The sequence below is a fragment of the Giraffa tippelskirchi genome, chromosome 10 (assembly GCF_054371585.1).
Source record: "Giraffa tippelskirchi isolate mGirTip1 chromosome 10, T2T-mGirTip1v1.2.pri, whole genome shotgun sequence".
In the NCBI taxonomy this organism is placed as follows: domain Eukaryota; kingdom Metazoa; phylum Chordata; class Mammalia; order Artiodactyla; family Giraffidae; genus Giraffa; species Giraffa tippelskirchi.
This window is the reverse complement of record NC_137284.1, coordinates 142,608,255-142,629,487: the sequence shown is the minus strand read 5'-3', so window position 1 is coordinate 142,629,487 and position 21,233 is coordinate 142,608,255. Positions and strand designations below refer to the sequence as shown.

Genomic DNA, 21,233 nt, shown 5'->3' with positions numbered 1-21,233 from the left:
TAATCCAGTATTAGCAGTATTCTCGGTAAAAATGGAAAATGTGGAGATGCACGCGGAAGTCCAAAAGGCAGGGCCTCGTTGAGAAGAGTTCAGATCCCCCACCCGAATTTGGTCAAGGACAGACTTGGTCAGGACCCGGGTCAGCGGAGGCCCGAGTTCCCCGCCACGCCTCACCGGGCGAGTCCTCCTCCAACGCCGAGGGCGCAGACCACGCGGCCCGCCGGCAGGGGGCGCGCCGGGTCCTCCACGCCGGCGGGCGGCCGGGAGCCGGAAGTGCGGGAACGTAGAGGAGCGCGGGGCGGGCCGCGGTGCGCGTGGGGCCGCGGCCGGGCCTGCGGGGCTCCCCGCTCCCCACCACCGTCCGGATCCGCCTCCCGGGCCCTCCCCGGAAGCCAGGGAGGGGGCGCGGGCCCCGAGGTAGGCAGCCGGGCCGGAGGCGTACCGGGAACGCGGGTGGCTGGGTCGCGCGTCCCCCCTCGCCCTTCTCTAGCGGGCTGGCCCCGCTCTCGTCGCTCCCGGAGCGGCGCGGGGTCCCCGAGAACAGGGAGGCCGAGAACTGGGGGCTCCAGGCGGGTCGCTGCTCCTGCGGGGCCGCCCCAGGCCCTCACCCACCCCCCCGGCCGGCGGGGCCCAGGGCCAGGGCCTGGAGGGCCCAGGTGCGGGTCCTGACCGGCCGTTTCAAACTTTTTTTTGTGACTTTGTGCGAATTGCTAAATGTCAGTTCTTCGTCTGTAAAATGGGCTTCAGAATATCCATCTCATGGTCAAATTAGTGTATGCACCGAGCACCACAGCTGTGCTTGTGCGGGGCGGTTAGCGGTGCTCATTAGATGTGGCAAAGATTGAGGGCGGGAGGAGAAGGGGCCACAGAGGATGAGATGGTTGGATGGCATCACCGACTCAATGGACATGAATTTGAGCAAACTCCGGGAGTTGGTGATGGACAGGGAAGCCTGGCTGCTGTAGTCCATGGGGTCCCCGAAGAGTAGGACCACACTGAACGACTGAACAGCAACATTAGATGTGGGAATGACTATTACCACCTCTTGAATTTTCACAGAACGCGCGCGCTGAGCTGTTTTCAGGGTTAACTGCTCAATGGAGGGTAGAGATCTGCACCCTTTTGAGTCACAGGGTCGGGACTGAGTTTCAGGAGGAGGGGCAGGGGGGAAATCCAGTGGGGGTGGGTGGGGAGAGGCCAGGTTAGATGAGAACCGGTCCCTACCCCCAAAGCCCTGGCTTCTGGATTCTGCACATTCAGGCACAGTGATCTCTGACCCCCCCACTGCTGGCTGAAATCTGACCGGTCAGAAGTATCTTTGGATTTAAGGGAGTGGGTGTTGGCCAGTGAAACCTCACTGTGAATCAAAGTGGCCTTGGGGTTTCTTATAACCACTCCCAGATAGAGGGAAGGAGAAATCTGTGATGGGAGGAGGAAGGAGAGAGCATTGAGAGATGTTTTAAGGGTGGGATAGTCTGGGGACCCTGGGGACAGTGAGCATCTCGGGTGGAGAAGAGGAAGGGCACCTTCCTTCCTCCTGTGTTGAGGGGCTCACTGCAGAGGCTCCTGGGAGCATGGGGCCCCACTGCTGGTGGGGGCCCTGGTCCCTGAGTGGAGGGCTGCTTCTCCTTGACCGCCATCGCCTGCCCACTCCACACCTCCCTCTTCACGCCCTGTGAATGACCCATCTGAGTCTTCTTGTCCCTGCTCACCTTTGGCCTGCCCTAACCAGTCACTGTGGCTGATGCCTGGGAATACTCTCATTTATTAGAATTCACTGGACTTTGTTCTTTGTAGGAATTAAAGCTGGACTCCTGTTGACGACGAACGGACCTACGGTTCCTGGTGTGTGATGAGAGAGTGGGATTTGCTGTCCTGAAGTCACTAAGCTTGGACCCTGGTTCCTCTTTATGAGAGACTAAAGAGATGGAAGCCTTAAAGTCTGAGAATAAAAAGAGGGTGCTGCCCGCATGGATGACAGCTCAGGTGGCTGAAAAGAGAGCAGCACAGGTGAAGACCCCCAAGAGGAGAACAGCCACGGTGCCAGCGGCTGCAGCCAGGTGGGGCAGCTTCTGTCCTCCTGGGGGATTAGGACGGGGGCGGGATTGAAGGCCTCACAGTTGCTGGCGCCCAGCCGTCCAGTGTTTGTGGAGCAGTGAGGTGGAGGGTGTTTCAGTCCACAGACGTCTCATCCACTCTCAGGGTGCGCAGACTGCAGGTGGCTGTGCCCTGCCAGGCTGACACTGGCTTCTGTCTCTGTCGGTGAATCTCCACCCTCAGGCCCTCATGGGTCAGCTCCCAGATAGCGGCTCCAGCTCTTGAGTTAAACACACCTCAGCCAAGCTCTCAGACACCAGTTGTCCTAATTGCCAGTATCTTCATTTGCCGCAGAAATTGTGACCATCCAATGAGGGGGTAGGTGGACCAGGTAACCCCATCTTCCTGCAGATAAATCTTCAGGGACAGTCAGAGGAGCCGCAGGTTGCCAGGCCGGCCGGAAATCAGAGGCTGTGAGGGGCGGGGGGGAGTTTGGTTGACTGATGATAGTGGCGGCGGTCTCCAGGCTGCCAGGGAGGGGGAACCCCTGTCCTCTCCTAGCCGTAGTCTCAGGCGCTCATTGTCCCTCTCTGACTCTTCCCTTTCTGAGTTTTCTTCATTGACCAGCCTTGCTTTCTGATCTTTGCTGTGCTGTGCTTAGTCACTCAGTTGTGTCCGACTCTTTGCGAACCTGTGGACTGTAGCCTGCCAGGCTCCTCTGTCCATGGGGATTCTCCAGGCAAGGATACTGGAGTTATCAGTATATCAGTATACTGGGATACCATGCCTTCCTCCGGGGGATCTTCCTGATCCAGGGTTTGAATCCAGGTCTCCTGCATTGTGAGTGGTTTCTTTACCACTGAGCCACGAGGGAAAGCCCTCCTTAATGTATTCACACATGGGGGTGAGGGGTGGCATTCAGACATGTCTTGGCCTGTTTGTCCTTCTTGCATCATGCGCACGCGCGTGTGTGTCTCAGGAACCAGCCGTCTCACCCTGTTTCTTAGCGGAGTTGATGGACGGTGGGAAGCCCCCACGGTTGCCCCAAGAACCCCCTGTGCCAGTCACTGGTTCCAAGGATGCAGAAGCCACGGCAGTGCCCTGGGGAAGCTACTGCTCTCAGCCCTGGCAGACAGGCCCCGAGATACGACTCTGGGTCTCATTCTTTCCTCCTGGTGATTCGTGCCTGTCTCTAACTTCATGCTCTTCTCTCAGATTTCCTGCCATGAGGACTGTGTACTGCATGAATGAAGCCGAAATCGTCGACGTTGCTCTGGGGATCCTCATTGAGGTAAAGTCAACTGTGTCTTTTCTTTTTTAAAATTTTATTTATGTATGTAATTTGGCCGTGCTGGGTCCTCGCTGCTGCTCCGTCTTTTTCTCTAGTCATGGGGACCAGGGGCTACTCTCTGGTTGCAGTGAGAGAGTTGCTTATTGTGGTGGTTTCCCTTGTTGGGGAGCACGGGCTCCAGGGCACATGGGCTTCAGTAGTTGGCAGAGCATGGGCTCAGTAGTTGTGGTTCCTGGGCCCAGTGACTGTAGCGTGTGGGCCTTGGATCGTACAGGCTTCAGTTGTCGTGGCACGTGGGCTTAGTTGCCCCGAGGCTTGTGGGTTCTTCCCGGACCAGGGATTGAACCCATATCTCCTGCCTTGGCAGGTGGACTTCTCACTACTGACCCACCAGGGAAGCCCAGCTGTGCCTTTTCTGATGACGGGAGACTCCTGGCAGGCAGAAAGTAGACCAGGCCCTGGTTCATGCTAATAAAAGAGGCGCCCTGCCTGTTGGCAGCCGGGAGCCCGCTCATCTGCAGCCCGCTCAAGGGGAGGGGTGCACCCGCAGGGCCCTTGGGGCTGGAGACCTGGAGGGCGTGGCCGTGGGAGGGAGGGGGAGGGGGCCCTACCTGTCCGGGTGACTCTCTGCTGGTGGCGGGTGGAGGGGACAGGAGTCGTGAACTGCTCGTGTTCTCTGAGGGTCTCCTTTGGGCGAGGTGACTTCTGAATGCCGTCCTTAGCATGTCGCCCCTGAAGCCCTGGCTTCCGGAAGCGGCTGATGGCTGTCCCACCTTCGAGTGGTGAAGTCCCTGAGAGTTGCTCGGGCCTTTTATATATTCCTGTCTCATTTAATGCTTGCTGTAACCTGCTGGTCAGTACTATTGCTAGTCCCAGTGAGTGATGCCCACACTCAGGGTTTGCGTCCTGCGCTCCTTCCATTCTGTCAGCCTGCCCTTCCATGTCCGTTGGGTCCACCTGTCTTCCCTGCGCTGCTGTTCCTCAGGCCCCTGCCCGCCGCTCACCCTGCTGGTCCTGATTTCTGCACTGTCTGAGAAGGAGGGCGGGGAGGGGCAGAGTCGGGTGAAGGGAGGGGGGGCCATCTGTGATTTGGGAGCAGGGCCCGGCCCCCAGCGCTGGCTTTACAGATGCTACTGGGTACATTCTGTGTCCTTGCACGTTAGGGAAGTAAAACCCATCTCTTCTGCCTGCCGTTTCTTCTGCTCAGGAGGACCGAAAACAGGAAAAGCCGTTGGAGCCGCCACCTCTGGCAGGCGCTGATAAGCCCGAGCGCTCCCCGGCCAGCCCAGCACCACCGTCCCTAAGTCCCCCCTGGAGCAGAAGCGAGGACAGTGAGGAGGAAGAGGACCGTGGGGCAGACAGGCCTGCCCCAGGGCCCGCGGGTTCTGACGCGGCCTGCAGCAGAAGCCTCGAGGAAGACCAGGACGAGCTAAAATACGTCAGGGAGATCTTTTTCAGCTAAGGGACAAACTTCCAGGACTTTCTGCTCAGCGGCTGAAGGAAGCTGGGTTTCCCCTCTCAGCCTGGGTGCTGTCCTGAAACTGTGACAGCTTCTGCTTCCAGCGTCGAGCCTCCCTGGGCTGGGTGGGTTCACCTGGGAAAGTGAGGAATCAAAACGAGCTCCCCCCAGAATTTCTGTTCTCTGCTCTCCCTGCTCAGGGGCCTGGGAGCTCGACACTGTCTTATTCAGGTACCTGGTTCCAGGGAAATGAGATCATGGGGGTCAAACTTCCTGGAACTGGAGAGTCAACTTAATAATTTTCAAGGAAAAACAAGTATGGCTGCTAAGTATACTGAAATTCCTACGGTTTGGCTGCCTTAAGGAGGAAGCCTATTTTTAAAATAGCTTCCGTTGCGTGTTAGTCAGTCAGTGAGCGCTTGTTGGTCCAACCCTGAACTAGACACCTTCCCCCAGGGCTCGGCTCCCCCCTGAGAGCCTGCCTGCGGTTCCATGTACAGATTGGGAGGCCTCCCGACCAACCAGACAGCCCTCCTCTCCTCGGCCACCACCTTCTGCCACCTTTCTGGGCCTCGGCCTTGGTCCCTCGGCAGTTAGAAAGTAAGAGTGGGATAGGAGCCCCAAAGAGACACTGAGGACGAGACATCACACTGGAGTCCGTGTTTCTGCCTGTATTCAGTGTGGCTTTGGACAGGCACGGGATGAGGCGATCACGTGCTGTACAGATTGTCAGTGTAACAGATGCTGAAGAATACACAAAGTGCCCCCGTGCGTGAGTGGTGCTCGTACCCTTCCCGGTGCAGGGTGAGAGCGGAGGGGATGCGGCGTTTACATGGACTTGGGCCGGTTCAGTCCCGTTCATCTTCCTCTCCTGACCGGGCATCTGGCGTACTGGGCTCCTGAACACCTAGGTCGTGTGCTGGGAGTGGTCTGTTTGTACATAGTGGTTAGACCCTTGTTCTGTCTGTCTTCACGTCCAGGAGCCTTCTCCGAGGAACGTTCAAAACCGCCAGACTGTTCTCGTGCCTTTCTGCTCTGTGAATCCCTCAGATCACTCTTCGGCCTTTGGGAGCATTGTCTCGAATGGAGATGGGGAGCTTGCTAGGCTGGGTTCCTGGGGACACCGAGGCGTTCCTTCATAAACCATCACCGGGTTCCCGTCTGGCATTTGGCAGCTTATCCTGGAAATCTGGCCCCAGTGACAGGAAGCCTTATCTCCCCATTGTTCTGAGGATCAAGTGAGAATGGCTTGCTCAGGTCAGTTAACTAAAGCAGGAATTCTTGCGACAATGAGCTACGTGGTTCTCGGGTGTTCTTGGAAGTCCCAAAGGACAGACCACCCTATCCTAAGAAGCCAAAGGGGCCCTGGCTGCCCTCGCTGCGTCTTGCCCTCCTTGACGTTGGGCACCCACCCCCTCCGCGGTGGGTCCAGTCTGCTCCAGCTGGAGCTCAGCACTGGCTGTAAAACAGGGGGGCCGAGAAGACGCACCAGCCCGTGCATTCTCTGGCAGCCTTCTCTGAGCACAGTTCAAAGAGAACCCTTGCGATCACGTAAGCCTTTAGACGAAGCTAGCAGCTCCCCAGCTCCTGTCCTTTGCCCTCTGAGGGAACACAGCTGTGGCCACAAGCAAGAGGATGAGCAAGGTCTGGGCAGCGCCCAGAGCTAGAGACCCAGGTCCCAGGAGGGAGAGCTGGAGCCACTTCCAGGTGTAGGTCAGGAAGAGGCCCAGGCCGCTGGCCAGCAGCACGGAGGACGTGGCCAGGAAGCCCACGGCCAGCTGCCACTCCCCCTCGTTGTTATTGCACCAGGCCAGGAGGAGAGGCAGCGGGACGAAGAGGGTGAGGACCAGGGCCCCATATACGCCGAGCCTGGCCAGGGCCAGGCCCACTCGAGGCACGCCCAGGGCCTCCAGCTCTGGGAACTGGTAGCAGTGCAGGGCGCCGGCGCCCTCCTGCCAGAGACAGAAGTTGTAGAAGCCGACCCTGAGGTTGGGCAGGTCCACGAGGTTGCCGGCCTTCCAGAGGAGAGCAAAGAAGAGCAGGCAGATGACCGTGATCGTGAGGGTCATTGTGCCGAGGAACAGCAGCTGGCTCCGCCGCTTTGACTTCAGGACAATCATCTTCATGCCCTTCGCAGGGCGCCTCCTGGGTCCCTGTAGGGGAAGTCACACCGTGAATGTCCAGCTCGCCCTGCCTCCCTCCCAGCTTCTTAAGCTCCTGTTCTGGAATTCCACAGAAAATTGTGGCCAGCTCCCTTCAAGACAAAACTGAAATGAGCCACGGCTGCCCGTCGTGGTGGGCAGTGCAGGGAGTGGTGGCCAGCAGTGGCCCCTGGGGACCACCCTGACGATCAGCTTCTGGAAGCCCCCTTGAGAGGCCCAGCCTCTGCCCTTTCCCCATGCTGGCTGGAGGGTGTGACTGACCACTCCACACTCATCCTGCATGTGGAAAGACAGAGGAAAGCCGTGAGAGGGGGCAGGGTGTGGACAGGCTGTAGGGGAGGGTAGTGTCTGCCTGTGCAGGCTGCTGCCGCAGGTGACTGTGGATGGGGCGGCTTGTCAGCTACAGAGATTTATTTTCCTGGTTAATAAATCTGGCAAGATTTTAGACTGGCAAGCCCCAAATCAAGGCGCTGGCTGATTCGGGGTGTAGTAGGGGCTCGATTCCTGGTTCCTAGATGGTCCACCTTTTGCTGTGTCCTCGTGGGGTGGAAGGGACAAGGGAGCTCTCGAGGGCCTCTATTTAAAGGGCACTGAGCCTATTCAAGAGGGGATATTGTGAATCCCTGCTCTAGCCCTAATCACCTCCCAAAGGCCCCACTTCCAAATGCTGGGGGTTAGACTTCAGTGCACAAATTTGGAGGGACACAGACGTTCAGTCTACAGTAGGCAGCTGATGAGAATAAGGATTTATTAGCAACTCCTTTGTAGATTTGAAAGATGTATCAAATATTAAAATTATGTGTTTAGTCCATGTTGTTAGACTGGTAGGGTGAGAAGTTTTAACCAGTCCAGCCCATGGCATGGGAAAAATTGCCAACAGGAACATAGTTTGCACAGTTCTGCATATTAACAGATGTTTGTAAAAGCCTGTATCTAAATTTTTGATGGATGTAGGAATTTCGGGGTGTTGATTGGACTTCCAGGGCTGGAATCCAGATTTATACCACTGTGCAGTGGGAAATAAGATTCCACTTGCCTCAGTGGTCCAGGAACCAGTAGGCTGGGAGTTGGGTTGCTTGTGTATAAATGCTTACTTCTCCTGTTTCAAGCCTGTTCCACTTGGGCTTGAAAAAAAGCTTAATGCAAAAAGATTCCTGGGGCTTCTCAGAGGAGATTGTACAGCCGCCTCATGCAGCAGCTCCCCAGGCACCCAGAGCCTTTGTTTTTGACTTCCTCTCCTCTCTCCACTGACCTTTTGGAGGTTTTCAATAGAGAATGAAACAAAATAAAACTGGAGCTGAGAGGCCCCTGAGCAGACGTGTGGGTGGCAGTCCTGGTTTCCTTCCTCTCAGCCCTTCATGCAGATAGAATTCAGTTCCAGCTCCACTGTCTGGGGTGACTGAGAACTTGAACTTGGGTTCTCCAGGCAGGCCCTGCTCCCTTCGGCCTTCCCTCCCTTGCTTTGCCCCTTGCCCACCATCCCCCTTCCTGACCGTCCATCCCCTCAGCTGCTGCCCCTCCTCAGTTCAGTTCAGTCCAGTCGCTCAGTCGTGTCCAACTCTTTGTGACCCCATGGACTGCAGCACGCCAGGCCTCGCTGTCCATCACCAACTCCCTGTTTTCTGCCTCTCTGCTGCTGCTAAGTCGCATCAGTCGTGTCTGACTCTGTGTGACCCCCTAGACGGCAGCCCACCAGGCTCTGCCCTCCCTAGGATTCTCCAGGCAAGAATACTGGGGTGGGTTGCCATTTCCTTCTCCAGTGCATGAAAGGGAAAAGTGAAAGTGAAGTCGCTCAGTCGTGTCCGACTCTTAGTGACCCCATGGACTGTAGCCTACCAGGCTCCTCCATCCATGGGATTTTCCAGGCAAGAGTACTGGAGTGGGGTGCCATTGCCTTCTCCATCTGCCTCTCTGGGTCCTGCTGATTTTTCACCAACTTTCTCAGACTACTTCAGCCCACACTCTGATGAAGCTGAAGGCAGGATGTGTGTGTTCCCCCTGCTGTAATCTTTCTGGGGAACAGTCCGTCTATTTTATCCCCAGAATGGTGCCTGATACACAGTAGGAAGTTTTTGTTTTTTTGAATGAGTGAAAATGTCACATAGCATTCTTTAGGTACCACACGTACTGATGTGATGTACATCTAACAAGACGGCAGAGCTTCGTGAGGTGAGGGGCTGTGCTGTGTGTCTGCTCCACACTCACCGCCGGGGTGTCCCCTCCGTGCTTCTCGGGATGTGGACAGATAGCTTGGGGGCTAGGCCTAGCTTCTTTTTTCTAAACATGTCCCCGCGAAAGGATATGGTTATTTGGTTGGAAAACCCTAGGGCACCCTTCTCTGCCTTCCTGAGAGCCTACCCCGATTTTTTGTTTGGTTTTGGCCTTTAACAATCCTTGTAATCTTGTTCTCACCACAGTGAGCTCTTTAATTCCCTTTAATGATAAGCCTGTGCTTCCCTCAGCAGGCAGAAGGGAGACTGCTGAGTCACTGTTGCTATTTTTAAGTGAAGTCTTTCCTGTTTTTAATAAAGTAATGCATGTTGGTTGTAGAAAATCAGAAAAATGTGGAAGTATGGAGACAAGACTAAAAATCGTTGATAACTTCAGGGTTGTAGAAATAACCACCCAGCGACACATTTCCTTCTATAATGTTGTTTTATATAGTTGGGATTGCATAAATATGTGTGTTTGTATCCTGCTTTGTAAACATCACTGTAGCATGGATATTTCCCTTTGTCACTAGAAATGTTTCCTAAAGAATATTTTTAATGGCTGGGTTGGTTAGCTGTACTGTCATGTATGGTTTATATATTCTGTTTTATGACATTGTTTTGGTGTACGGTTTATATATTCTGTTTACAACACTGTTTTGCAGTATTGTAAATAATGCCACGGTGACTTTGCGAATCAGTGTATTCCTCCACCAGAAGTTTGAGAGTGCTTGTCTCATACATCTCCTCTATTGAATTTTCTCATCTTTTCATCTTTGATGATGAAAACTGACACAGCATTGCTATTGTTGAGTAAGGTTTAACAATTTTCGAGTGTTTGTTGACTCTCTTTTTTTTGGCGGGGGGTGGGGTGGAATGCTGTCAGTCCCTTTTTTTATTTTTCCATCGTTTTTAGTTTTGGTTTTTGTCAGTGTACATGAGCTCTTTATAAATAAAGGCTGCTAGCCTTTTGCTGTCATAGTGGTCATCATAAAGCATAACCCTTTTGTAGCAGTGGGGCCCCTGAACCAAGACACAATCTGGACTCAGTAAGTGTGTGGCTTCACATTTGTCACCAGAAGGAAAATACTCTTCAGACTATTCATCTGAGGCACTTTGTGTGTGTGTGTTTGTTTTTTTTTTCAGTTTAAGCACCTCTGAAGTTTTCACATCAATAGGATAATGGTTGGAAGAGGCACAGACATAGGGTCCCGGTCTTCTAAATTACGTTCTTGCCACTTTCGTGTTAAAAGAGCAAAACCTTCCTGAGGTTGTGTCTGAGGGAGGATTAGAGCCCTGGCAGGTTCTCACCCTGCCAGTCCCTCTGGCTGCCCACGCAGCCTGAGTACAGGACACCTGGCAGCAGAGAGCGGTGCCCGGGGAGCTTTCCCAGCATGGGTTCAGCCCTGGCCTCTCCCCTGACTGTAAGGAACACTTGAGAAGGGCTGACCGCGCAGGGAGGCTGGCTCTTGCCACCGACACTGGTTTGTTTACTTCAGATGGCCGGAGGTCCACCGTGTGCGCTGTCTAGTTGCAGAGTCAGAATGGACTTTCCAAACTGCTCATCCACCTTCTGTTACAGAGGAGGTCTGTAGCTACAATCTCCAGCTCCCAGACACTTCTTTCTTGTATGCTGGGATATCTGCCAGCTTAATCATTATGTGCCTTGTATACAAATCCTGATCATGTACTTATTTATAACTTCTGATTTGTCATCAGGGTTTCCCTGGTGGCTCAGTGGTAAAGAACCTGCCTGCCAATGCAGGAGACGGGGGTTTGATCCCTGGGTCGGAAAGATCCCCTGGAGGAGGAAACGGCCACCCACTTCAGTATTCTTGCCTGGAAAATTCCGTGGACCAAGTAGCCTGGTGGGCTACAGTCCGTGGGGTGGCAAAGAGTGACTTAGGCACTAAAAACAATTTGTCATTGCTCTAATCATGGTTTCACATATCCCATTTCCATCTGTCCCAACACATGAGATGCCCACACAACTCCCTCTCTACATTGACTTAGCAAAAATACCCTCCCACCCCTGTAGTCACTCATGTCATTCTGTTTTTTTCAATTCATTCTTCCTGCCTGAAGGTCTAAATGATATTCAGTAACAACACTTTATATTTACAGTTGGGCCTTATTTAGTTTCTTGCCATTTGCCCAAGTTCACCACCGGTATGTCTGTCCCAAGTGGTGCATCCTAGGGGCCCTTGCGCTGTCCCTCACATCAGAGGCCACCAGCGGGAAATTCTCCTTCATCTGTGAAGTGTTTAATAAGCCCTTCTAGGTGCCCATGGGAGAGGCAGGCAAGTGTCTACAAGTGTGCCCTTCAGTCCCAGAGGGTGGGGACGAGACTCTGGAATGCCTGAATTCCTGGGCCAGGGAAGTACACAGTGTGCTGGCCTGGCAAGCGTGTCATGTCCTGGAGCCTGTTACCCTGGGAGCCTCTGGATGCCGTGGGCATCCACTTTCCCGGGACGATGTTTGCAATAATGTGGCCTTCCTCCTGCTTCCTCGGGAGCAGGGCTCCCCAGGGCTGTTAGTGCCCCTGTCACCCCTGGACGCCTTCTCCCCTTATTCCTGCTCTCCACCCCCTCCCTCAGCTTCTGCCGCGTTGGCTTTCTTGAGCATCCTCCGAAACTGTGAGACAAGCTCGGGCCTCTGTGCTGGCATTCCCCCGCCTGGAGTGTTCTTCTGTTGTCACGTGTCTGCTGCCTCCCTTGGGTCTCTGCTCAGAGATCCTTTTCTCAGTGACGCCATCCCTGGCTTGCACCTTGAAACTGTGATGGCTCTTCCACGGCACCCGGCTCTCTCTGTGCCCCTCTCCTGCTCTCCCTCGGTAGCATTTCCTACCATCTAACATCCTAAGTACTTTGTCTGTCTTTCGCCTACAGCCCTCAGTAGAATGCAAACCTCATGAGGGTAAGGAATTTTATCTGTTATGCAAGTCAGACAAAAATCTATGGCCGTCTGTCTCTATCAAAATCTGTCTTTAACTGTTATACCCCCAACACTGCCTGGCACGTCTGTGAATATCCACCAAACAACCTCTGAATGCAGCGTGAACATCAGCCACGGCCCAGAGCTTCGTAAATGCCCCCCTCTAATTTTTTTGACCTACTTCTCTGTCCTGGCTCTCTTCCTTCATGTCCTTCTCTGTTTATTTTTTTTTTTCTTTTTCCCATTTCCTAAACATCAGTTTCCTCAAGCTTATCCCCTCTTTCTCAGACACCTATGTGAGCCTGTAGTTCCCGGGGTTGGACAGGGAGGCCACCTGCAAGGATGGGCTCCTGCGTGGTTGATGGCTGAGGCTGAGGCCCAGTCGCTGCCACGGCCCTGAGAACTGCCTGCTAAAACCTGGGTGTTATCATTTTGCTGCCATCGGACGCTATAGAGCTTGCAAGTTTTGTGGAACAGAAGCTCGAAAGAAAAATGAGTGGGTCTTTGGGTTGTTATGGGCTACAAATTCATCTCCCGGGCTTTTTCTTCTCATTAACGACTTAAGAAAGCTGTAGGGGACCACAGAGGTCAGAACTTGCTTCGAGAAGTCTTTGTGATCACTGGAAGGTGTCTGAGAAGGAATCTAGCTTGACTGAGGACTTAACGATTAAATACCGACCTCAAAATCTTTTTGAGTGTTTACTCTGTGCCAGTCCAATGTGGACTGTAACACATTTCTGTTATCACGTCCACGTTCCAGAGGGGAAAACAGAGGCTTCGTGAGGCTCAGTAACTTCCCCAGGCGAGGCTGGTGCGGCCTGTCGAGCGGGACTGTGAAATCACTGTCAGAGCCTGAGCTCTGCCTCCCCAGGCCGGGCCCCCGCACGCGTCCTCCCCTCTCACGCTCAGATCTGTGCCGGGCAGATAGCCCAGCACTTTCATCTAGCACGGTGGGGGCGCTGTGGACAGTGTGGCTGAGCATTGGTGTGGAAGCTGTGTGTCCAGGGTTCAGATCCCAGCTCTGCCATTGACCAGCTACGTGAACGTCTCTCTGCCTAGGTTTCTCATCTGGAAAACAGGTATAATAATAGAACGTGTTTTGTAGATGTTGGGGAAATTAAATGAGGTGATTTATGTGCAGCCTGGGGAACACAACCTAGTAAGTATTACTTAAATTATTATCATCGTGGAGAGGAAGTTGAGGCTCAGAGAAGCGAGTTCCGGGGGAGACGCTAGGGCTGGCGTTCACGACCAGAGTGTCCCTGGAGGGCCCGGCCTCACTGGTGTCTGGTGCTGATGACTCCGGGATGGGCTTAGGGACGTGGCGATCAAGCGCGTGGACCTTAGGGCCAGACCAGCTGGGTTCAGGCCGCTGGCCTGTCACTCACAGCATGTGACCTTGAGCATGTCACAGGCTTGCCCGCGCCAACGTCCCTGCCCTCAGAGCACCCGCTGGCCTGTTCCTGAGGGTGGTTGTGAGACCGAAGGGAGCTAATTTGATCCATACAAGTGGACTGGTGCCTGCCGTGGGGCTGCCCACGAGGTTCAGGGGAGGAAGGGGAGACAGAGGAGAGGCGGAGGGTGGGGCTGCAGCGGGAACGGAGAGGGAGCGAAGACCAGGGGAGAAAACGGGAGCAGAAGGCAGAGAAACAGCCTGGCGGATGAGAGAGCCGGCTTGCCAGAGGAGGCGCTGGCCCTGACGGGAGCATGTCTGGCTGTGCACAGCTGGGGACCAGTGTGTTCATGGTTTGGGTGTGGCTCCTGACAGAAGCAAACAAAAAGGGAAGAAGAAAGGGAAATGTGTCATATTTCCTCCAGCAGAAATGTGAGCCCAGGTTCTTATTTCTGAAAACGAGGCCACAGAAGTGTCGCCCGAGTGTGTTAAGACGGCAGCAGCACCCGGGTTTCAGAGGCTGTGTGGACAGCCGGGCCAACAGTGTTTCTAGAACACCGTGACGTCTGGATTTATTTAATTTTTCCATGTAAATAAAGCAGCTCGGCCAGCAGAAACATGACTACACCATGAGACTGCAGAGTGGAGCGCCTGCTGCCCCTCCGCCTCCAGCAAGCCGCTGGGATAGACTGTCTCAGCGGCTCCATTAATATTAACTCGCTGTTCGTCCAGTTGTTTTGTTGCTCATTAGCCCTGCTGGCAAGCAGACTATCCAGCTGGGAACAAAGGTCGAAAAAAAAAATTTAGTGGTGGGGGGGAAATCCTTAAAAATGAGGAAGTGCCTGCACCTTGGGACCCATTCTCATTTGGTTTTTATTGGGAGGACTTCACAGTGCAGTTTCCGAGGGGGCTAAGATTCACAGGGCCCAGGAACTTCCCTGGCGGTCCAGTAGTTAAGATTTCGCCTTCCAGTGCAGGGGGTGCAGGTTTGATCCCTGGTTGAGGCGCTAAGATCCCATAGGGACCAAAACATAAGACAGAAGCGATATTGTAACAAATTCAATAAAGACTAAAAATGGTCACATCAGGAAAAGAAAAAAATCTTAAAAAAAAAAAAGTCACAGGATCTAAAGCAGAGTTTGAAGACAGATAACAGTACGAGAAACCAGTGACTGCTTTTGGCTGTCACTCTTTTAAAACTTTTTGGCCATACCTTGTGGCCTATGGGACCCCTTAGTTTCCTGACCAGGGATCAAGTCCACGCCGCCTGCATTGGAAGCCGGAGTCTTAACCACTGGGGCGCCAGGGAAGTCCCTTCAGCTGTCCCCCTTGATTGTGCTGCTCCTGTCCTCTTTGTCTCCTGCACTCGCCCGGAGTCACTGTCCCTCCTCGTACTGACCAGGCCAGAGTTTCATCCTGTGACCCCCGAGGTCACACATGCGGGATGGTCCCCTGAGTCACAGGCCCTGGGCAGTCAGCGACACGCAGGGCGGAGCAGGGGCCTGCCTTCCTTGAGCTTGCACTCTGGCTGGGGCACCAAACACCAAGCACGTGTTTTTACAAAGATAATTATAATTTTTGAAGTGATTCAGGAAAGCAGATAAACAGGATGACGTCAAAGAGAGAACCTGGCAGCAGGAAGTGATGAGCCTCCAGTGGAGGGTCCGGGGAGGGCCTGTGTGTGAAGCGGGCATTTGATCTGAGGCCTGAGGGGTGTGAAGAGCCAGGGGAAGCGTCTTCCAGAAGGAGCGGGCAGTGGTTAGAGATACCGCGTTGGGAGAGGAACAGCCTGGGGGCGGGGTGGCAGCCCACTGACCAAGGGGACAGGACGAGGCTGGACGGGGGAGCGCACCCGGGTCCCTGAGGCCTCGGAGGCCAGGGTGAGAGGTGTGGATTATGTCCTCACCAGGCGCTGCTCCATCACCTCAAGCCCCTGCTCCCCAAACCTGAGGCACATGCCCAGGCGGCGGGGCTGGGGGTGTGGAGAGCTCCTGAGTTGGGGTGGGGGCAGTGCCGGGTCTTGTCTCTGGCAGTCCTTCCCAGGAGCCCTGCTCTAAAGCTAGTGATCACAGTTTGCCCCCAGCGGTCAGAAGGAAAGAGGAGGAGGAGGTGGTGAAGATTGATAGACCGTCACTAAGCCTTAGTCCTTCAGTTTTGCCAAAGGTATTTTGCGAGTTGGCCAGAGGGAGCTAAGTCTTCTAGGACTTGCCCCCCATCCCCACACAGGAGGATGCGGCTCTCATCTGGAGCTTGTAACGCACATAAAATGGCTTCATAACTCAAGCAAGATAACTCACAGCCTGTCACAGACAAACTGAGCTGCACATGCTCTGGGGCCTCCCCCTCCGTTCCTCAGAAAGCAGATCTTCCCCTGGTCACTCGTGGAGGGACGCTAACTGAGGCCTTGTGCTTGCCGGTGGGTGGGATGCTATAGGTGGGATGCTCGGGAAGGGGCTGACGTTGCTGCTCCTGTGTGTTCTCTGCTCTGCCAGGGTCTCTGCTGTCAGACCTCCACCTCCCTCCTGCTGCCAAGTGGGCAGTAGGTCTGTGTCCTTACAGAAGATCTGGGGATCTCCTCCCAAAGCCCACAGGTTTCGGCTGATAAAGTTCATTTGTGTATTGAGACTCATAAAATGAGGTTGCTCCAGTGGCTTGGCCCAGGTCACAAATCTAAACCCAAGTCAGCCTGCGCGAGAAACACCTGTCAAGGAAACCTAACATACACCACTCACAGCCCTCCAGCAGCCTTAGCCAGTTCACCTTCCCTAGGAAGCTGGCTACGAGGTCGGGGTGTCCTTACAAGTCATATGACCTCTTACAGTGCTCTGTGGGACTCGCTCTTGCCCCAGATCCCTAGGAAGGGTGCTCCCCTGCTCGTGAGGTGCTATGCTCCCTTGATCTGTGGCTTGTTTTCCCGTGAGTGAAGGAATGAGTCAAGTAGCTACTAAATTGTTTCAGTTTTCCTTTTGACAGGGCTGAGAAAACTAAGGTGTGAGTCCAGGGGTGTAGAATAAAGTGTCTCAGTTTCTATAGAACCTACTATGCGTGCTTTTGAGGATTAAACCTCCAAAGATACTTGTTATATATTACTTTACTTTAAGATGCAATTCACTGGAAGAGACCAAAGGTAGACTGATCACTGAGGTCACTGCAGTGCCCAGCTCCCTGGTAGAAGTAACTGAGGGGAAAGTGAAACCCACAGAAGAGGATGGCGGGGGACTGGGTGGACGGCTCAGAGAGCAGACTGTCTCAGCAAAGCCACTCCTATGAATACACTCTTAATACACCGTAAGAGTGGCATTATAATTCAGTGGAAGGAAGGGCTTTCCTTTAACTAATGCAGAAGCAATTAGTTAAAACTATCTTAGGGCCTCATCTCACTCCACATACCAAAATAAATTTCACATGGACCCAGTAGTGAGATGTAAGGAGCAAGCAGACAAAATAAAAAAGATCTAGAAAAAAGATATTTGATTTATGAATGAAAAAGAATGCTCTGAGCTTAAAAGCAAGTTGAAACTACAAAGGAAAAATGGTACGGATTTAACCGGGAAAATGTACGTTTCTATACAACAGAAACTCAAAATTAAAAGTCAGTGAACATGGAAAAATATTTGCAACCAATATGGAATGGTTAATATACCTAATATAAAAAATGTTTATGCCCAAAAGTTAAAAAACATTTAATCCCTATGAAAATGGACGAGGCATGTGAAGAGATACTTCACCTGAGAAGGAATGCAAAGTAGTTAACTGTAAAAACCTCTTTTTTCCTTATTTGTACCCTCCACCAAACATGCGAGGGTTTTTCCCCACCAGGGAATTCTCTGCGACACCTGGATGTCCTGTAGTTCCATTCTGACTCTGTCTACCTGGAGGTAGCACCTCCCACAGGCTAAGGGCGCAGTCCCCCCAGTCACAAGCCTGTGTCACCTGTGCTTCTGACCAACCAGCGACAGCTTGGAGGTCCCCAAATCCCCCTCCTAGGGTCTGATTAATTGACTAGAGTGGCTCACAGAACTCAGGCCAGCAGTCTACTTTATTAGAGTACTGGTTCAGCATAAAAAGACACAGCCCAGGAGCAGCCACCCAGAAGACGCTCGGGGCAGAGGATGGGGGGGAGGGTTTGCGGAGCTGCCATGCCCTGTCTAGGCCTGTCACCCTCCCGACGCCTCCATGTGTCCACCAGCCCAGAAGCCCTTGAACCCTGTCCTTTAGGGATTTTTTTTATGGCAGTTTCATTACTCAGGTGTGATCGATGGAATCATTGGCCCATTGGTGACATCCTCTGTCTCCACCTACTCTCACCTCCCTGGAGGTTGAGGCTGAAGGTTCCAACCCTTTAATCATGTGGTTGTTTTCCCTGGCAACCAGCCCCTCTCCTTAGGGACTTTCCAAAAGTCTAGTCATTAACATAAACTCAGAGGTGGTTGAAAAGGGTTTGTAATGAATTAAAAAAAAAACAAAAAAAAACACCTTTACCTCTATTATCACTTAGAAAATGCCAAGGGTTTTAGGAGCTCTGTGCTAGAAATGGGGACAGAGACGGAACATCTGTTTCTTATTGTAAATCACTCTGTCACATTAACTAACGTGAAAAAAAAGTCTACACATCAAGTAATATAATCAAAGATATGCCAAATAGTCTTTGAGTTTCCCTATCAAAACTGCAGATAAAAACACTTGATACCAAGAGTGCAATAAAACTGGCATCTTCATAGAATAATGGTGGATATGGAAATTCTTACAAACTTTCTGGGAGGCAATAGAGCAAAAGGCACTAAAAACACTAAAAATCATCATACCCCTTTGGGCAATTAATTCCCTTATGAGTCAGGCAGCAATCAGAAATGCCGTTAGTGATTTATATACAGGAATGTTTATCATAGTATTACTTCAGCCAAAAATGAGAAGCAACATTAGAATCAAATTATGACATATCAAGATAATAAAACTCTATGTAGCCTTTAGAAAAACCAGGTCTAAAATCACACTATACAGTGTGACCGCAAGAAAGATTCTAAGGAAATGTTCTAAAATGTTGATGTTAGTTCTGGTATCTCTGGGCATTATGGGCAAGAGTTCTTTTCTTTTCGCATTAAAAATATTTCCAGAGTCATGTGTTCTATTTATGTAAAAGTGAAATTTAGAAAACAGTGTTAGCAATTAGATAAATCAAGTGGGTTGGCTGGAAAGAGTGTTGAGAAAGAGGACTATGCAAAATCAAAAGGAGACTGTCATAGGCACGGGTTCAGGAGTTTGGGAGAGAGGAGGTTTAGGAAGAAGATACTGAAAAATGCACTTCAGTTGTCACGAGGGAGGAAGGAAAGACAATCCCAGATACATACGTGTTTATCTTTTCCCAAGGAGCATTTGATTTTACAGGTGAAGACGCTAACTGGAAATTTTAGGGGAAACATATGTACCAACAGAACTAAAATCCCACCGTGAATTTCCATCAAGTTGTGAAAAGCAATGTAGTCTAATAACACTCGGTCTAAAAATCTCTTAGACCCTATTGTCTCCTTTCTGAGTTGAGAGCACAGGTCTTTCTGACAGTCTTAGTCCACAGTGTGTATTTTCAGGAGGACTCATGGTATTCCTGTTTAGCTACTGCAAGTCTGTGATCTGCTTTTGTTTGGCCGCCTATTTCCACTTCATGCGCCATAGATTATTATTTGTGTAGACTCGGTGCAAAATCCCACTGCCCATTGCTCTCCTCTGCATTTCTAACCAGTCATACTGGCATTACCTGCACCGCTTTAGAGGCCAGAGGCCCACAGGCTGATGCTGAAGGGAGTAGGGCAAAAGAGGGGGAAGAGCTGAGCTCATGGAGGTGGGTCATCTATGGGGGTGGGGCGGTGGTCCCCAGACCCTGACTACCGGTTGTTTTCCGGGATCCATGGCGAGAATGCAGGGTCTGAGAGGAAAGCCCACTTGTCTTCAGAGTAGCAGGCATCTGGGCGAGCTGTTGGGCACGCAAGGCAGGTACTTACCGAAAAGAAGATGCAGAACGCACAAAGCAGTCTTCAAGAGGAGGAGCAGGAAATCAGGTTCGGTGGATCCTTCTCTCTCGCTGGCTTCCTAGCGTCCAGGCTCCAGAATCCAGGCCGGTGGAGAGGGGCCGGCAGATCAATGCAGCCCCGGGCTTATGACTGGCTGGCAGGCACGTCGTGCCTAAGTAAACAGCTCTCTGAACTTTGGCACATTTCTGCTGACTGATGACACTGTCCCCTGATTTCACTTTCATTTTTTGCCGGTGGCTTGTGACTTTTCAGAAACAAAGAATGTAAACAACATTGCTCTTCTCCAAACTGGGCACTTTACCCACACCTGAGCCAACCAGCCAGCAGACCTAAATAGCCAGGTAAGTGTCTGGATGATAACACACAACAATTCCAGAAAGGAGACTGGCCAAGACACTTTCAAAACTCCTGTTTTAAACCAAGGTAAACACAACCTAGAATCTTACTCAGAAGGGACCCTCAAGATGAACTAGTCCAAGATCCCAGACCCCGGTCACTGCGGGGAAGCACCTATGCCTCTGTCCTTGCCTTTTCAGAAATCAGCTTTGTAGGATGACTGGGGGTCCCTGGACACAAAACCGTGTCTTCTTGGCGTCCTCACCAGGGTGTTTAGGCCCATGCTAGAGCAGCTGGAACATCTCCTTTCAAAATAAGAGCAGAATGGAGCTCTTATTTTTGTAATCATAGGGGCTCCTAGCCAGAGTTTAAAAATTGCTTTCTGTGCTCACATGACCAGCTGGAAATTCTGATTTGGGGTTAAGCTCGGTTAAGTCAGTAGACAGCTACCTAGTAATATTGCTGAATCCTTCAGGGTTCCTCTTCCCCTCCCTGTCCTTCCTGCAAAGGACTTCTTAGAACTGTTGTATTTTTCCCCCCCTTTTTATTTTCTTTAAACTCAAACCCTAGAAAGAGGTGATGTGATCTAATGAAAAGAAGAACAGAAACCTTGGGATCAGGGAGCTGTGCTTCAGGTTAGCAAATTATTTAACATCTCTGAGCATCAGTTTCTCATCTATAGAATGGAAACAATACCTACTTTGCATGGCTGTTGTGGAAATTGGAGATTATGTATCAAGGTTCTTAGTACAGTACTGGGCACACAGGAATGATAACTGTTATTATTAAAAGCAGCCTTTCTGAATGTCTTCGTAGCCTTCATAGTAATGCCTTCAAGGCAGAGACAAAATTAATTCTTTTGTACTAGTATGAACTAGTCATGAGAATTGAACACTGGTGAATGAAGTGACATAGTATAGGAGAGATAGAAGTATACATTTAAAATTTTTATTTGAAGTTAGAATGCACATAGTTTTTAGAGTCAAGGGTTTGTCAAGCTTGTTATGGAAAACAGCAGTCCCACATTATCCCCTTCTTCTCCAGGTAAGCACCTCACCTGTTTTACCTTATTCTCTAGGTATTTACATTTACATTCAGTTTTGTATGTAACTGTAATTGTACAACTTGGTTCTTCAGTTTCAAGCATAATTTTTATACGTAGCTTTCTTCCTCCTCACTCCTGTTCCACAAGTATAAGTCCTCATTCCCCCTTTCAAATTGGTCATTATTTTGTCTAAACTGATACTCAGTGTCTACAATATTGTAACCATGTAAATACCATATATCAATAATCTCAGATATGCAGATGACACCACCCTTATGGCAGAAGGGAAGAAAGAACTAAAGCGAAGAAGAACTAAAGAGCCTCTTGATGAAAGTGAAAG

The 21,233-nt window shown here is 51.6% G+C and overlaps 3 protein-coding genes and 1 long non-coding RNA gene across 5 annotated transcripts in view; 3 read left to right on the top strand and 1 right to left on the bottom strand.

The window, feature by feature from the left end:
* The window catches only part of WDR91 (WD repeat domain 91), a 33,773-nt gene extending 31,916 nt beyond the window's left edge, over positions 1 to 1,857 (top strand). Inside the window, exon 15 of the mRNA XM_081532970.1 lies at positions 1,798 to 1,857. Within this exon, the coding sequence (XP_081389096.1) occupies positions 1,798 to 1,821 (24 nt within the window). The 3' untranslated portion in view covers positions 1,822 to 1,857. The remainder of the gene's footprint in view (positions 1 to 1,797) is intronic.
* CYREN (cell cycle regulator of NHEJ) lies at positions 1,830 to 10,138 on the top strand. Of its 2 annotated transcripts, none has more exons than XM_081532975.1 (3): positions 1,830 to 2,060; positions 3,253 to 3,328; positions 4,539 to 10,138. In XM_081532975.1, exons 1-3 carry the CDS (start codon positions 1,927 to 1,929, stop codon positions 4,788 to 4,790), a joined length of 462 nt encoding a protein of 153 aa, XP_081389101.1. In that variant the 5' UTR covers positions 1,830 to 1,926; the 3' UTR covers positions 4,791 to 10,138. The 2 variants fall into 2 exon arrangements, with proteins under 2 accessions (XP_081389101.1, XP_081389100.1); XM_081532974.1 differs by having other exon boundaries at positions 4,536 to 10,138.
* On the bottom strand, positions 5,444 to 19,681 carry TMEM140 (transmembrane protein 140). The gene is made up of 2 exons (XM_081532973.1): positions 19,483 to 19,681; positions 5,444 to 6,940 (listed from the first exon to the last, which is right to left on the bottom strand). The coding sequence occupies exon 2, from the start codon at positions 6,911 to 6,913 to the stop codon at positions 6,347 to 6,349; it is 567 nt and encodes a 188-aa protein (XP_081389099.1). The 5' UTR covers positions 6,914 to 6,940; positions 19,483 to 19,681; the 3' UTR covers positions 5,444 to 6,346.
* A 63-nt stretch (positions 19,682 to 19,744) lies between these two features.
* Positions 19,745 to 21,233, top strand: part of LOC145523174 (uncharacterized) — a 52,370-nt gene continuing 50,881 nt past the window's right edge. Inside the window, exon 1 of the long non-coding RNA XR_014066402.1 lies at positions 19,745 to 19,853. This is a non-coding gene — a long non-coding RNA (uncharacterized LOC145523174). The remainder of the gene's footprint in view (positions 19,854 to 21,233) is intronic.